Below are 15,355 nucleotides of genomic sequence, written 5' to 3'. Positions count from 1 at the left end.
GCCCGTTTGATAATCGCCATTTTGGCGCTGTTAGACGTAGCGAGTGTTCGTGGTACTAAAATGATTTTACAGTGAACCAATGAACAAACACGTCTCTCACAGCCATTTGAAATTATACGTCAAAATTAGTTCTGTGGACACTCGCTTAGACGATATTGGCGCTTCAAATGGGCTCAAAAAAATTGCTGTCAAACTTACGGAACAGCCGGTCCAGTGTGTAAATATAGAGGTCAGTGGTCTTTGGTCTATCTATGGTCATATTTTTTTCCACAATTTCCTATTATTTTTGGTCTGCATTTTTTGATTAGATTCGAGTAGATAGATGTCAACAAGAAGAAAAACTTTTGAAGCGGATTTTTATATTGTTTCTTATTCTTACAATTCTGTTTTGAAAATATGTGGTACTTGACGTCGGAAAATGATCATCGAGTTTTGTATATTAGCTCATCAACGAATCAGTTAGTAATAGGAAGAAGTGTTGATAACCAAGTATGTAACTTTGCTATCCCGGATGATCCCTCAATAAGTAGAAAGCATGCAACTCTGACTGTGATGAATAATGGTTTGATTTTGCAAGACCTGGGCTCAAGATACGGAACTTTTATAAACACAGAAAAAGCCGAAGTTAACACTAACATAGAATTGAATGCAAATGATATTATAAAGTTCGGTAAGATGAATAGTGTTTGGAAAGTGAATTTTATTAATCTTATAACATGTTCATCTACTCTGAAAGGAGAAAATCTTCAGAATTTGAAGTTAACCCTATCAAAACTAGGTGGCATGTTGAAAGTAGATTGGGATGACACTTGTAATTTTCTGACTATGCCGGCTATTACCCTGACTATTAAGGTTGTATTGGCTTTGGTGCAAGGTTCTCACATTGTCACTGTAGAGTATTGGAACAAAAGTCTTGAACATGTTACTAACTTAAGTGCCTTACCAGACCCTCAAGATTATCTACCTCAAGTTGTGGAATCTACGCTTAATAAAGAAGTTGTATCATTTTTGCCAGACAATAGACGTAAAACATTATTTAGTGGTAAGAAGTTTATTTTCTTCTCTAGAAGACAATATGAGATGTACAAAGCTGTTTTGATAAAAGGTGGTGCCTCACCAATGCTTTTGAGTGAGTGTAGAATGACCATTTCAATGCTTTGTGCTAATGATATAATAGTTATACAGTATATTCCAACTGGAGCCACTCAGGAGACACAGTCTCAAAAGAAAACAATCAATGACATTGTGACCCAATTAAAAAACAGAGGCAAAAGAGTGATTGCAGATGCTGAGATTGGTTTAGCAATACTATATTGTTCTATGGAAAAATATTGTAATCCTAACTTTAGTTTCACATCAGAAGTAGTCAAGCAAACACCAGTACCTGTAAAACCTTCAAAGGTATTGGCTCAGGAGTCTCAAGAACCCATGTCTCAACAGAAAAAGGAAAATATAAGAATAGATGAAAGTTCAATGTCTCAAGAAAGCTATGAAAAACATTCAAATAAAAGAAAATTGAGTGAATTCACAAGTGACTTCCAAGTAAATCCTAATAAAAAAGTTGCTGTTACTTCTTTGCCTCTTAGTGTTGTAAATGAGAGTACCAAAAGAAGACTCTCAGGAAATGATGATAAAATTTCAAACCCATCCAAGAAACAAGCATTAGAGAAAGACAATAATACTGAAACAATAAACCAGCCTGAGCAGGACAATGAGAACAACGGTGAGATGTTTAATTTTGTCAGACCAGCATCAAATAACAGTGGTGCTGATACTAAAAAGAAGCTCAATTTAGCCAGACCACAGAAAAGAAAATTAAATAATTTGAATGAAGATGGGGACTTGTTCAATTTTGTCCAAAGTGAAGTTCAAACTAATGATGTTGAAGGTGACACTCATACATCAAAACAAAGCCTTTTCAGCCATAATAAAAAGAAAAAGGATGAAAGTGCAGATACATCTATAGATACTTCAACTGCACTAAAAACTGAAAGTGTCTCAGCAAATGATGTAGTAGCAATGAGAGGAACAAAATTGAAAGAATTAATGGAGCGTAATAATATGACATGTAATTCAAATACAGTGAATACTGTGAAGAAAGAGAAATCTGAAGACTTGGAGGAGCAGATGAACAAACTTGATTTATGTTGTACTATTGTCACAACTTGTGATAATTTGATTGTTAAAAGGGACCCAGTAATTGTCACTGAAAATAATCTCACTAGGAATGATTCTCAGAAGAACTTTAAGAAATTCAAGAAAGTTTGGCCTGTGAAGAGGCAAGTGACTATAATCCATTCTGCTTCAATGAGCTTCAGTAACAATACAGTTGCCTAATTAATATATAGTTTAAAAATAAGAAATTTCTTTTTATTCTTTTTAATTATGTTTTATTCAAGTAATGTTATTTTTACAAGTATGTAAAGAAAAAATAAATGTTATTGATCTAATCATCATTTGTTTCTGATTCATCTGATTCTTGATCTAGGTCTACTTCATCTTCAATATCTTCTTCAACAACTTCTTTTTTTGCATTGCTAGAATAAAAAAATATATTTAGCAAAATATTATATGTAGTACATAACCAAAATAGTAGAGTATAGAAAAGCTGCATTAATCAGATGCTACTTTCCTTCATGCTCTGACCAGACAATAGTCATTTCTTTTAGAAATTAGTAATAATAATCAAATTACCTGGCTTTTTTATTCTTTTTGGCTCTCTTCAGTTGCACATTTCCATCAGGAGCCACCCTAACAGTCTGGCCAGGGATTGTAGACAGTTCACCTTCCACCACTGTGTAGTTCTTAGGACGCTTTTGTGTTAGTTTTGGTGGTTTGATGGTACTCGATGGTCCTACAAAATTAAAAATCCTTTTTAATTGAATGTTTTGAAATTATCATTAATTTATTTATTTATATATGTGCCAATAGCAAAACACAACAGAATATAAAAAATAATCATTGAAGAATCAAGTTTAATACTTACGCAGAGTAAGATATAATGGCAAAGACATAGACAGGGGCAGCTTCAAAGAAATAGATCTGATATTTCCCTCTCCACCAGGAAACTTTGTTTTTAGCTGATGAACTAAAGCTATAATATTTTCTTTTAGTTTTTCCTGAGGCATAGCAGTATGTCCTATAGTCACAGTAGAAGTTTCTCCCTCTCCAAGCCGTAAAATGGCAGTGCGTAAACCTAACTCAATACTTTGCTTCAACTTTTTATTTTCATTTATTCTTACTGGGATGAGCATATTGTGTTTTTTGAAGAACATCTTTCCTAGAAGATGTGATACATGGCTCAACACTCTTGTGTCCACCATGATGAAATCATGCTGTGTCAAAAGTCTGCGTTTCAGTTCAAACTGGTCATACTCTACTCTTAACTGTCTGACTGGGAGTACTGTTTTAACCTGGAAAAGTGAAGAAAATATAAATAAAATGTGAAAACTTTAATATGGATTGTATATTTTTGATAATAAATTATTCATGATAAGTACTTACTCCAGTCACACCTTCTTTTCTCAATATTTCTTCCCAACGGTCAATTGTTGGCTCATGGTCATGTTTTCTACCTTTCTTTATGTCTGGTGTGATTAAGCATACTTCGCCTGTTGAAGCAATAGTACTATGTGGCAATAATCTGGAATTATTAAAGTGTTATTAAAATAATGTTGAGAAATAGAACACTTAATTTACAGTAAACATTGTTGGTATAAAATTAATATATTATAGGATACTTACAATCTCACATTGCCTCTTGTGTTTTGTATTTTGATACAATGTATCTCTGCGAATATGGGTTTTTCGTCATCAAAAATTGCATTTTTCTGCTTATCAAGAGGAACAATAAAATTGAGCAATGCATTCAGGCAGTTATTCACGATATCATCAGTTATGTTCTCTGAAGGCATTACATATTTGACTTTCTTTTTGGGTGAGAATTCCTTTTTAATTTCAACAGGAACTTTTTTCTCTTTTTCTTTTTTTTCTGTCTTTACTACAGGTTTTTTCGGCGCGGGTTCCTTTTTCGACGGATCAGGAATTTTCTTCTCAGTTTTTATTACCGGTACCGGAGTCACTACAGCTTTTTGAGGTTTGGTCTTTTTGCGTTTCTCAACTTTGGCGGATTTTTTATTTTTCTTGTTCTTATTCTCCGTCATCAGCGGTGTTTTCGCTTTTATAGCAACCATTTTCAATAAATTCACTTATATTCAGTAAGAGATAAAATTAATATTGAGTATATTCACTCTATTAAATTGTAACAACAAAATAGCTTGAAACTCGCTAAAATTCACATGTCAACTTAACCTCACTTTTCGTTAGTTGCCATCTGTCATGCCACTCATGGGGCAAACGTCCATTTGACAGTTTTGTCCGTTCAGAAATTCATTTAAGTTAATTGTTTTAGTTTTTAATACAATTGTCAATTAGTCACCATCAAAATCAATTTTTGACGAGCAATAATTTATTAGTTAGCAATATTTAGTAGTAAGCAATAATTGCCCCTATGTTTTGGCCCTCGCCTCGGTTGAAAGTACAGAAATGGGTATTTGTAATTTTATTTTAAAGGTGCTCAGTAGAGAATCGCCCCTGGTGCCAATCCATGCAACGCCGCTTCTTGCCTTACCTGTTAAGAACTTATTAAAAACAATGTTTCTTTCAAATCGAACCAGGTACTTAATTCCCGAGATTACAGCGTATAAGCAAACAAACATTCTAACAAACTCTTCACTTAAGAGGTGCCCATTTGTAGAGAAAACTTGATTTGTGAAATTATCGACTCCAAAGTCGTACATTTAATATTATTATCTATAGTCTTAACTACAATTACCTAATAAGGCTTTTATGGAATAGAATGAATCACGATAAAGGAATCGGTAATTGGAAATATCTCAAATCCGGGCGAATAAGGTTGCGGGCAAAACCATGTTTTTATAAATTTATCGTTGTTTTGATAGCAAAATCACCTGTAGGCACCCTAACACAGTCAATTAATTGAATGTAAGTTAACGCTTCCTGGCCTACCGCCAGATTGTGGTTAAAGGGCGTGTGTTCATTAGCGAGAACATCGCTGGCTTACATGAAGTGATTCTGATCTTAATTTATGACACTATTCATTTTATGAATTAAAAATATATGTATAGGTATAGGAAAAATATAAGATTTACGTATATTTTTAATTATATAGTCTAAACCTTATAAAATTATACACCTGTATTGGTTCAGTTGCTATGTTTTGGAAGCTATTGCAAACTAAAAACGCGCAAATTGTCATACAGTCAATACACCTACTGACCTACCTATCTTCGATTCTGTTGGAATGTCATCTAGGCAGTAATCGACTTAATGAGCACATTCCAATCCCAGCCTAAGAATTCAAACGCAATCAAGTTTCCATCTTAATTTCATTCGAAATTGTGATGTACGTTCACGATGAATCTCAGGATCAAAATAGGTTCGCACTACCACTTATATACATAGAGTGGGTGTTATGAAAGGTCACCAAAGGATGTAATTGCGTATTGCGAGGGGATGAGCGGCAATATCCATCTGTGAATGAATGTATTCATGTTATCTGCAAACAACATTTTCTTTTTCAAGCGTTGTAATTTAGGGGAGTTCCTGAGGCATTTAATCGGAGACGTCAATAGAACCTCATAAAAAGCAAAAATAAAGCAAATAAAAGTGATATCACTTATATTGTGGTTGTATCTTTGGTGGGGGAACGGCTTTTAAAAAATTCGTTACTATTATTTTCAGTTTGAACACAAAATTACATACTTACCTACCTAAATACATACCTAAATTCAGTAAACATTACAAAATGAACGCTCCTACGAAATTGTGTTACAACAAAATAAATAACTTGACGAAGCTTTGTAAAATTGCGTTTCAGCGTACAATTAAAGAGGTGCGATATTGCTTTCAGTTCTGGCAAACATCCAAAACATAACACCTGCGAGGAAGGAAATGCATTTGTGGTCAAATCTTTCGCTGCATTTTCTGGGATTGAGCAAAGGTTTTACTTTTTATGGAAAGAAAACTTCACAAAGTACTGTTAATGTGCCAAATACTTTTTTTTACCAGGAACCTATTTGTTTTCCATGAATAGATATCTACCTAAATAGGTGGTTAATCTAGCTTCTTATAGAGTTTGCCTGATGGACACAAAGGTAATGATGATACTTCCTAAATCAACGACCTGCTTGTTCTTTGAAAATGGAATTCCCCGCCAGATTTGCAAATAAAGGTCGCAGTTTAGGCCTAATCTTTTGAGAAAGGTTTTGGGCACCGTTGTGCATCGATTTTGAAGTCATCATTATCTCGTTTATAAAAATGTGACAGCTGTTAGCTAATCTTTATCTCGCTTGAGTGGTTAAAGCCAATTGCAGGAAATGGCTCATTACAGTAAACGTTGCCCTGTTACTAATTATGCGTAACGGCTATCCTAAAAAGTTATGGTCTAACACCTAACTGCTTTCTGCGGCTTACCTGTCAACGTTAGCATCATTACTATTTAGTTACTTTGAATTTATAAACTTCCGCAAGTAAAAAGGAGGTGTTAATGGAGTCAAAAATCGTCGTAATATTTTCATATGATACTACCATCATCATCATCAGTCTTTTTAGGCTAAGCTAGACGTAGGACTCCTCTCACATAGAGAAGGATCTGCCGTAAGGATACCTCGAGATGTTTTCCTTCATCGTTAATCAGTAATTAGTCTCCAAGATATAGTTTCGTAGTAGTAACCAAGGTTTCGTTTTATTTAGGGTTAATAAAAACACAAAAAAAACTGAAACTTTTCCTGATTAAATATGCCTACCCTAGATATTTTCCTTGCGAGAATTGAAGGTCAGCCAATGCTGACGAGGCTAAGCTGGGGCTTCTGAGCAAATCCTTTACGATTACCATAATGATTACCATGGAATGTTAAAGTTTTGCTTACGTTTTATTTAAGTCACTTGACGCAAGTGTAAGTGTATTCTATGCTACTGTGACAATAAATCTTAAAAGCCGTAATGTCCGAGGTCGGTAGATGGCGCCATCGAGTTCGTACATTATGCATGTAACGTAGTGCACCTATCGCTGAAACATGAATAGTTTATGTCCTATTAGCAATTTAGAGTGTTGCGGTAACCTTAATTATGTTTGAATCTCGCCTGATCTTAAGTAATGTTATTGTATTTACAGTGACAAAGAATACTAGATAGGTAGTGCCTATACCTAGTTAGACCGAGACCTACCTACTCTGATTTTAATGACGTACATTTGACTTCCACTAACAATATTTAAGGACATAAAAAGTCAAAATCTCGATAAAGCGTACCTACCTAAATTCATACTTACCTGCTAAATAAAACATATGTGCTTGCCAAAATAAATAGGTCAAGTACATAAATGATACACATCAGATTTTATATAAAGTTACGCTCGTAAAAGTGTCAGACTTCTGTAGTCATGGAGGCTAGGTAACATCTGTTTTATTGAGTCCTTTGGGACCCGAAGCCTTCGGTAACAACCCGATGCAATGCGGTTTTCGTCACCTTACGTTTTCAAATATTTAACTTTTACGGACTCCCGAAGAATTAAACCTTACGCCATGAATTTGAAATTTATCGTTCCGAAGGTATTGTCATGTCAAGTTAACTGAGTTTCAATATCAAGAGTGCTTTAAAGGCTTCCTTGTAACATTTTCACATTATCGACTGTAGAACAAAGGGAAGTTCTTCAGTACCTACAAGCATTCTTTTCCCCGTAAAAAAGGTGACAAAAGATTTTTTTATGGAAATGTTGCGTGGTCGGGGTACCGTGGGCGCTCGCAAAGGGCAGCCCCTTCGACTTCATATCCCGGGGCTCTATTTGCTATTGCGTAGTTACAGTGTTGTTCGAGGTTACTATTTATTTAAGAATGTTTGTGGTATGAATACGGAGCAAAAGATTCGTAAATTATGGCATCCCTACGTGTTATGGTTACCTTTTTGGCTGAGTAGCTATGTGCGTCGTGTGAAGAGAAAAAATATTTGCATGCTGAAATTAAATTTCCGTTCGGTGGTATTTAATAAAAATTCGATAAAGGATCGCATGATTGATGTTTATTACTTAAAATAATGGCTCATGTAATTTCATATGTTTCATATTTATACCCATCACATGCTGTTATGCATGCAATTAGTTAGGTTTATGCAAGTTTTATTGCTAGGTTTTTTGATAATAAATTAGTTTTGCAAATAACGTACTTAAATAAAATAAATTGAGCACTTCATCTCGTTAGATGAGACCATCAAAATTATGAAGCCATCTTGGTCGTACGCTGTAGCCACGGAGGACAGAAGACTAGCGGAGGTGCCCTAACGTAAAATCTCCTAACAAAGCAACGCGCCAAAATTCGGGTGAGCGGGGGACGAGGAACGTTACTGGCTCCACCCGTGCTCCACCCTTATACGCCTTTTATGGGAAGCCACCCATTTTTTGTAAATCCATCTAGCGTGGAATAGGACAATTAAGGTCTAACCCTAAACTAACACCGACCACTAAAAAGTGAAGTAAATACTCAAACTTAATAATTCTTTACAAATAGTAATTGAATTAGAAAGTTTGAAGAAGCATTCATTTGAAATGACCAAAGAAAAAGAGAGAGAGATAAAAAAAGTTAGAAAAATAATACTTATACAAGTATTATCGGGTGCAGAGAACTTGCCCCGCAACAATTCATTTACCCGCTCAGAAATGAAATAGGTATGATTCTACTAGGAACCATTAAACGGAGACTCGATTAAAAATCATTTGTATTCACCACGGGTCTAAAATACCCCCATGGTGTTACTTAAGTATCAACTTATGTCATTGTGTTAGTTCGTCTACTAGCCACTATGGCGTCACAAGCACGAAAATTTGTTCTTTTTGTTCTAGAACCTTACTGATGATGACTGTTGTTCTTTTCGATGTTGCCATATTATGAAATTCACCAAGAACAATGGAAATTTTATTAAACATTTTAGGGACAGCGTTATTCAAATTAGAATTTTCACAACTATATCATAGTGACGCATCCACTAGTTGAGGTATTTTATGTGCGTCGAATGTTATCCTGAGTAAAAGTACAGTCAAAAAGTGTGTAAGGGAAGAGAGATATAGGTTAAATATTGCTGAGGATCAAGATAAATAAATGTGTAAAATTTTCGTAAAAGTTTTATTTAAAATAACACAGTAGGTATTAACAGAAAAATATTCTATAAAGCTATAGACAGGAACATCCTTGTTCATCCATCATAACAAAGATATTCATATTCACTTATCGAATAATCTTCAACAAAAACATGTTTTTTAGATAAAAAAATAAAAGTTGTGATAATTTTTAAAATAATTGTAGCTTTCAAATAAAACCTCTTTTAAGTATGGGTGATTGAATTTTCTACGACTGGTAACACTGATAAAACTACATCTGTAGTTTTGAACGCATAACCATCAAGGTGGCTGAACCACTTGTAAAGGTAAAAAATAATAGTTTAAAAACTATTATTTTTATTTTTCATACCGAATTCATAGGGCTGCATTTCATTAGCCAATCCGCCACTTTGGGACGGCCGCCATATTGGATTTAGGTTAGGTGATTATTATTTTTCGTAAAATAATAAGTCTCCACCTGCCATTTTTACGTGTGCAAATATTGTTATCGGCAGGTGCCATAGTACCATAATAATCCCCATTCCCAGTCCATTAGCATCCCATCCCAATAGCCCTAGTAGTTTTATTCCATAATTAGCAATAGTTTAACACAGAACCGGGGATTGTCCTTGGGTACATTTCTATAGTGTATACAGGGATAATCGTCGGTTTTGTGTTGCCATTTCATTAAAGTTGTCTCTAAAGGGCTTCAGCGTGTTGGCTTTAGCCCCACGTTCGCCTTCCAAAAATCAGTTTGTTTCATAGAAATCAGTTTCTTCAAAATGTATGGAACATATTTTGGAATATTTCGTAGGTATCCAGTTTGGTTTATTTATGATGCGTATCCATGTGTTTCTTATATCATGGTTAACGGGAAATCTAAAAAAGGAAATAATAATTAATTTATGAAAATATTATTTCATAAATTAATACTTATTATTATTGCAACGTGGTCTATCTGGCCTGACGAACGCAATTTTACTTCAAATATTAAGTCAACTACTTACCAAAAGATGGCGTATTTTAGAATTTTTTAAATTTCATGTTTTTTTATTTGTTTTGGTTGGTAAATAAGGTATAAAAAAGCTTTTAGCATGCAAGTAAAAATGAAGCTGCTATTTTAGCCAAAATTGGTACTAATAGTATGCATTGATACGAAAATAATACAAATTCACTAAAAACTTCTAAAAATTCAGCTATTCGACGACAGATGTCTCTAGCAAAAAATATGTTTTAGAGTTAAAATATTACTTACACGTGAAATGTTATCCTGTCAGTATGTTTGAGTTTGGATCCTGAGCAATTTCTACAATTTATAACAGCACACTTCATCGTTTTTATCAAATAAAAAATAAAATATATTCAAATTGTGGTAAAATACGACTAGATGACAAGATGTCAATTTGAAGTGAAGGACGGTATGTGGGCGTTGTCCATCCACGCCTGCCGTGACGTAGTCGTGACGTATTTGACCTACCTGAAGGCGCGTGACCTACCTGCGTTAGGGCACCTCCGCTAGTCTTCTGTCCTCCGTGGCTGTAGCCATAGCTTACTTAATCATGAACCACTTTTCCTTACATTAAATAGAACCTTCAAGTAAATAGTCAGCGTGAGTAAGTATTTGGGTAGCCAATTAACATACAGACAAATAATAATATCCACGAAGTGCTTTTACGAAGAGTGTATGTGACATGTATTACGGGAAAATTGTTTTTCTTTTGTGTCTGTCCCTCCCGCCGCACCTTTATTGAAATCATTTATTTCGTCATAATTATTATTCATTTTAGTGTTACTTATATACTTTTGGGTAAATGAATAACATTCAATTTGTATCTTAATAAGCTATGACAAAAGTAGGTAACCAAATAAAATAATAGATATTGTTAGGTCGCCAGAAGACACTAAGGATAAAACCAGCCAAACTAGTGGTTTTTAAGGCCTTGTTTTTATTATCAGAACTAAGGAACAGAGTACCGTAATAGTACACAGTATAGTAAGTAGTACCTATTACTTAGTAATACACATCATATTTGTATATGAATTACTCCCATGTACTTATAGAAAAAGTGAGCAATAAATAGATCTCACAGAAGACCCGGAGTGTGGTTTGTTTGTTGTACATAAATCATAATATTTGCAAGGACACTCGCACGTAACCTACTAATTTGACCTTAAAAGTACACACTTAATTCTAATAGAGCTTCCATACAAAATCTAGAGACAAATGTTGAACCATTTCCAACTTCGAAGTAATATTTGCCCGTGTGCTACTTCTTAGTCATTTATCACGTTGTTTTTACATTTATCAGAATAGGACTGTAATATATGACATAATCCCAGCTTATTCCCCTGACTCTTTACACAAAGCACGAAAGAACGTATTTGGCAGGAGATAAAGTAGTGAGATCTGCGTCGTAGCATTTCCCGCGGGACGGGCCAACCGAACTCATATTGGTGACCGATTCGTTCAATATTTTCACATAAAAGTTTTATATTAATTGAATCAGATCAACTGCTGCATTTGAAACATTTAAAAGTATAAATGGTTGTCCAAATAATCATAAAAGTTATTTACGACTGTCCTCCATTCTGTTCTTTTTCGGGTTCCGTAGTCGATTAGCAGACGTGTTCCATTGTGAATCTCAACACTGTAATACAGAACTTAAAACACTTTACAATAATTTCATGCACATATAAAGCTAAGTTTCTAACTATAAAAATATGCAAAAATATCATATAATCAAGAGAAGTTACCATTGCAACAAAGTTTTAAATTGTACAATTCAAATGTTCAATTAAATTATTGGACCGACTGTTAAACATATAGTTGAGGGCTTAAGCTGCCGAACCCCAATTTAAATCGTGTCCGATTCGAACTTAACGGATTTTCGTAGTTGTTTTGGAGCGTGCGAAATTGATAAATCATCGGAGTGGATATCGACAATTACGCAGTATTTCATGATGCCGTGCCTACTTTATTATCAATTTTGAACCATTATCGCCTGCAATTGAATGAGCTGTGATAAATTACTATTATTTATTATTAAGGAAATATCAGCAAGCTTACCTTTTCAGGCCGGGTGGGCAGAGATGTGATAAAAATGAATAAGTAAGTGGATAGGTACTATTGGATTCGAATCAGAAAAATTTTAAATGCAACAGTAATCATATCTTTAAGTAGAACATTACGATACATAGATAATTTCTGTTTTTTAAAATCACTGGCTGCTCTACTTAGAAAAGCAAAAGTGTGAGCAAAAATAACACTAGTTTACATGACTTTTGTTCATGAAATGGAATACATACGGTTACATTACTTTGGGTATCTACATCTCGGAAAAAATATTTAAAAAAATCCAGCACGTCAGGTTTTTGAAATATTTATTAAGAAGATTTTTACAAAAAACACATCTAAATAAACGATAGACAGTTAAAAATGGGCCATTTTTGCTCTTTTTTTATAAATATTTTCATCTGTATCTCTCACAACAGACCAACAATAGTCCCCTAGCATGTTTTCGTCCCAAAAACCTTGATAATTTTGCTCAAATAATTTTAAATCTTGGTGAAATCGCTCACCGTGTTCATCACTCACACTACCAAGACTTTCTGGAAAAAAATCTAAGTGGGAATGCAGAAATGAATTTTTTGTGACATATTTACACCCATACGCTTATAATTATGCAATAAATTTTCAACGATCTCTTTGTAATTATCACTTTTTTTATTGCCTAAAAAATTTTTAACGACACTTTTGAAAGAGTTCTAGGCTGCTTTTTCTACATCGGTTAAAAGGCCCTCGAATTTTGTATCGTCCAATATTCTCCTGATTTGAGGACCCACAAATATCTTCTTCTTATCTTCCTTTAATTTAGCCGCAGAAAGATTCGTAAATACAGAGCCGAGATATTGAAATGCAGGCTTGGACTTATCCAAAGCTTTGGTAAATTTTTTCATCATTGGTTTACCAAATTTCAGTGATCTATTTTTACCTGAATACCAGGAGCTGAGGACCAATCTGCAATTAGTGCAAATCACATGAGGAACCCAATTTTTATCTTGATTTGACACCGGAAATCCAAAATATTGTAAATAGGCTTCTTGCAATGGTTTTGTTAAAGGGAAACCACGATTTAACTGAACAATTTTCCCACAAACATAACAAAATCGATCTGGATGTAGTTTACACACTCTAGATGACATTTTTATATAAAAATGAGACTTTTGATTCACACAGTTGTTAACAAAACAGAACGATAAACGCATTTAAACAATTGCGGGTAGATAAAAAAAAGTCATCGATATCTCCGAATTGTGACGTGCTACGAAAAATAAAAAAATATTTTTTTAGTAACCGTCCATAGCCTACTTAAATAATATAGGTTTCATTTCATGAACAAAAAAAAAATATTTTTTTGTAAACTAGTGTAATTAACAAGACCCGTATCCTCTTACAGATAACACAAGTGGTAAAAGCGCACTGAACCAAATGGGATACCACAGCGACCGGCGGCGAGTGCCCGAGGTATCTTTTACAACTTAATGCTCTATCCAATCTTTAAACCAGCATTCGTTTCGTTTCACGCGGTTTGCGGTGGCTTTGCCTTTATTTTGAGAGAAGAAAGAGATCAGGATACAAAAGCAAGCAAACGAATTAATACAACGTTTGCAATGTAGTTTCTGCACTTCTACAATGATCGAGGGAAATAAGTTTGACTGTTACTGTAGACTGAAATAAACGTAATTGCTTTAATAAAAGCTGAAGTAGTCGATACTTTGTTAGTATGTGCGAGGCAGAGCTGAGAATCCCCGGGGGTGTGTGCGCCGGCTGTTCGCTCTCCGACCGCAGCCGGGACGGCGTACGTCTCTCCGTCTACATCAGATCCGTGCCTGCGAAATCTATCAGCTGTTCTCATCGAGAAATTTACTCGAGGTGTCTGTCGTAGACAAACTACTTAACGTCATTTTGCATAGATATACTGTGGAAGCTCTAGACCTCGTTAGAACCGAATATAACTGGTATCGAGTATCCATCGTTTAGATTGATTATCTTGTAAGTAGGTACGTCAACTCTCGTTAATTCAATCTGCGATAATCCAAACCTGTCTATTACGGTAATACCCACCTTGTACCTATTGAACTCTCAATAAGCAAATAAACATCACACTAAACAAAACAAAATCAAAAACATATATGTAGGTACGCTTACAATCGGGATTTGTCCAGAGTAATTTAATTTGGTTTGTATTGGATAAGGGTGGTGGTCTGACGTAAAATATTTACCGGCATTCGGCGGTGCAGTGATTGCCCGCGGGCAGCGAGCACTGTCCCGCTGGTTCGTCTAAGCACCCGCCGCCGGTGTTCCAACGTAAAACCGTTTCATAAAAATAATATTTGCATACACGTGTTCATTATTTAGGTTACGTATCCCTTACTGTTTTGTTGATACAACAACGAGAAAACATTTATTGTGGAACGTAGTCCAGTTTATTAATTTTTAAATTGAACTTTGTTAACGTTCCCCTTTGAAAGGATGTCTGCGTTATAATTAAGGAGATGTTAAGTTAAGGATGTTAGTGGCGATCGATACGGATAGGTACCTACATGGTATTTTGGAGTTATTCAAAAGTTAAAATTATTAATGAAATATGCCAATAGTTGGCTGAAATTACAAAAAAGAACTTAAACTTGAAGACATAAGACTTACAACTGATTTAATAAAATGCAGCTGTGCTTTACTTACTACAACAGCCGCTGACTTCTTTGTTCAGATCAAGTCTTAGGGGGCCGGCGAGATATGTTTCGTATGCGCATTCAAAACTTACATTTACGTGTCAAAATAAAACAAAGTAAAGTCACAAAACTTGTTCTCACATAAAGAGATTTATACGTGCTAGTGGCTTGGGATAAACGGGCTTGGAAACGTGATCGTCGCTTACCTACCTTTTGTGTTTTTATAACTCATACGGACGTATTTATTTAGTAAGAGGTGGATACCTCGATACTCGTAAAACACGACTCATGTGATATTTAGGCACTGTCCATCGATTTTGTGTCCTCCAGACATTAAGTCTCCGAAGAAAGGTCTGCGACACTGAAGCGCTACAAACGAATGTAGGCTGAAGCTCTTCTTGAACTGAATCTTTTATAAAAGCTATTTAAAACGTTGTTCGAACAATACCTACA

The 15,355-nt window shown here is 34.8% G+C and overlaps 2 protein-coding genes across 3 annotated transcripts in view; one reads left to right on the top strand and one right to left on the bottom strand.

The window, feature by feature from the left end:
- The window catches only part of Nbs (nbs), a 40,522-nt gene extending 38,069 nt beyond the window's left edge, over window positions 1-2,453 (top strand). The window contains exon 2 of one of the 2 annotated variants that reach the window (XM_064038866.1): window positions 717-2,453. In XM_064038866.1, coding sequence (XP_063894936.1) covers window positions 717-2,337 — 1,621 coding nt within the window. In that variant the 3' untranslated portion in view covers window positions 2,338-2,453. Of the gene's footprint in view, window positions 1-268 lie in introns of those variants that run through there. The other variant, XM_021334241.3, reaches the window with a different exon arrangement.
- Window positions 2,364-4,335, bottom strand: LOC110375944 (ribosomal L1 domain-containing protein 1). Its single transcript, XM_021334253.3, has 5 exons — window positions 3,745-4,335; window positions 3,505-3,643; window positions 2,987-3,413; window positions 2,695-2,854; window positions 2,364-2,537 (listed from the first exon to the last, which is right to left on the bottom strand). The coding sequence occupies exons 1-5, from the start codon at window positions 4,191-4,193 to the stop codon at window positions 2,447-2,449; spliced, it is 1,266 nt and encodes a 421-aa protein (XP_021189928.3). The 5' UTR covers window positions 4,194-4,335; the 3' UTR covers window positions 2,364-2,446.
- Between the last annotated feature and the right edge of the window lie 11,020 nt (window positions 4,336-15,355).

This window comes from Helicoverpa armigera, chromosome 2, assembly GCF_030705265.1.
Source record: "Helicoverpa armigera isolate CAAS_96S chromosome 2, ASM3070526v1, whole genome shotgun sequence".
NCBI classification, from domain to species: domain Eukaryota; kingdom Metazoa; phylum Arthropoda; class Insecta; order Lepidoptera; family Noctuidae; genus Helicoverpa; species Helicoverpa armigera.
Note: the sequence above shows the minus strand (reverse complement) of the source record. Positions and strands in the feature narration are given on the sequence as shown.

Bases quoted from the DNA above. Each gene is read 5' to 3' on its own strand.
- LOC110375944 (XM_021334253.3), bottom strand. From the start codon at position 4,193: ATGGTTGCTATAAAAGCGAAAACACCGCTGATGACGGAGAATAAGAAC. The intron at 3,414-3,504 runs GTAAGTACTTAT...TCACTTTTCCAG, and splicing joins GAAAAGAAGGTGTGACTGGA to GTTAAAACAGTACTCCCAGT. The intron at 2,855-2,986 runs GTAAGTATTAAA...TTAATTTTGTAG, and splicing joins GCCATTATATCTTACTCTGC to GACCATCGAGTACCATCAAA.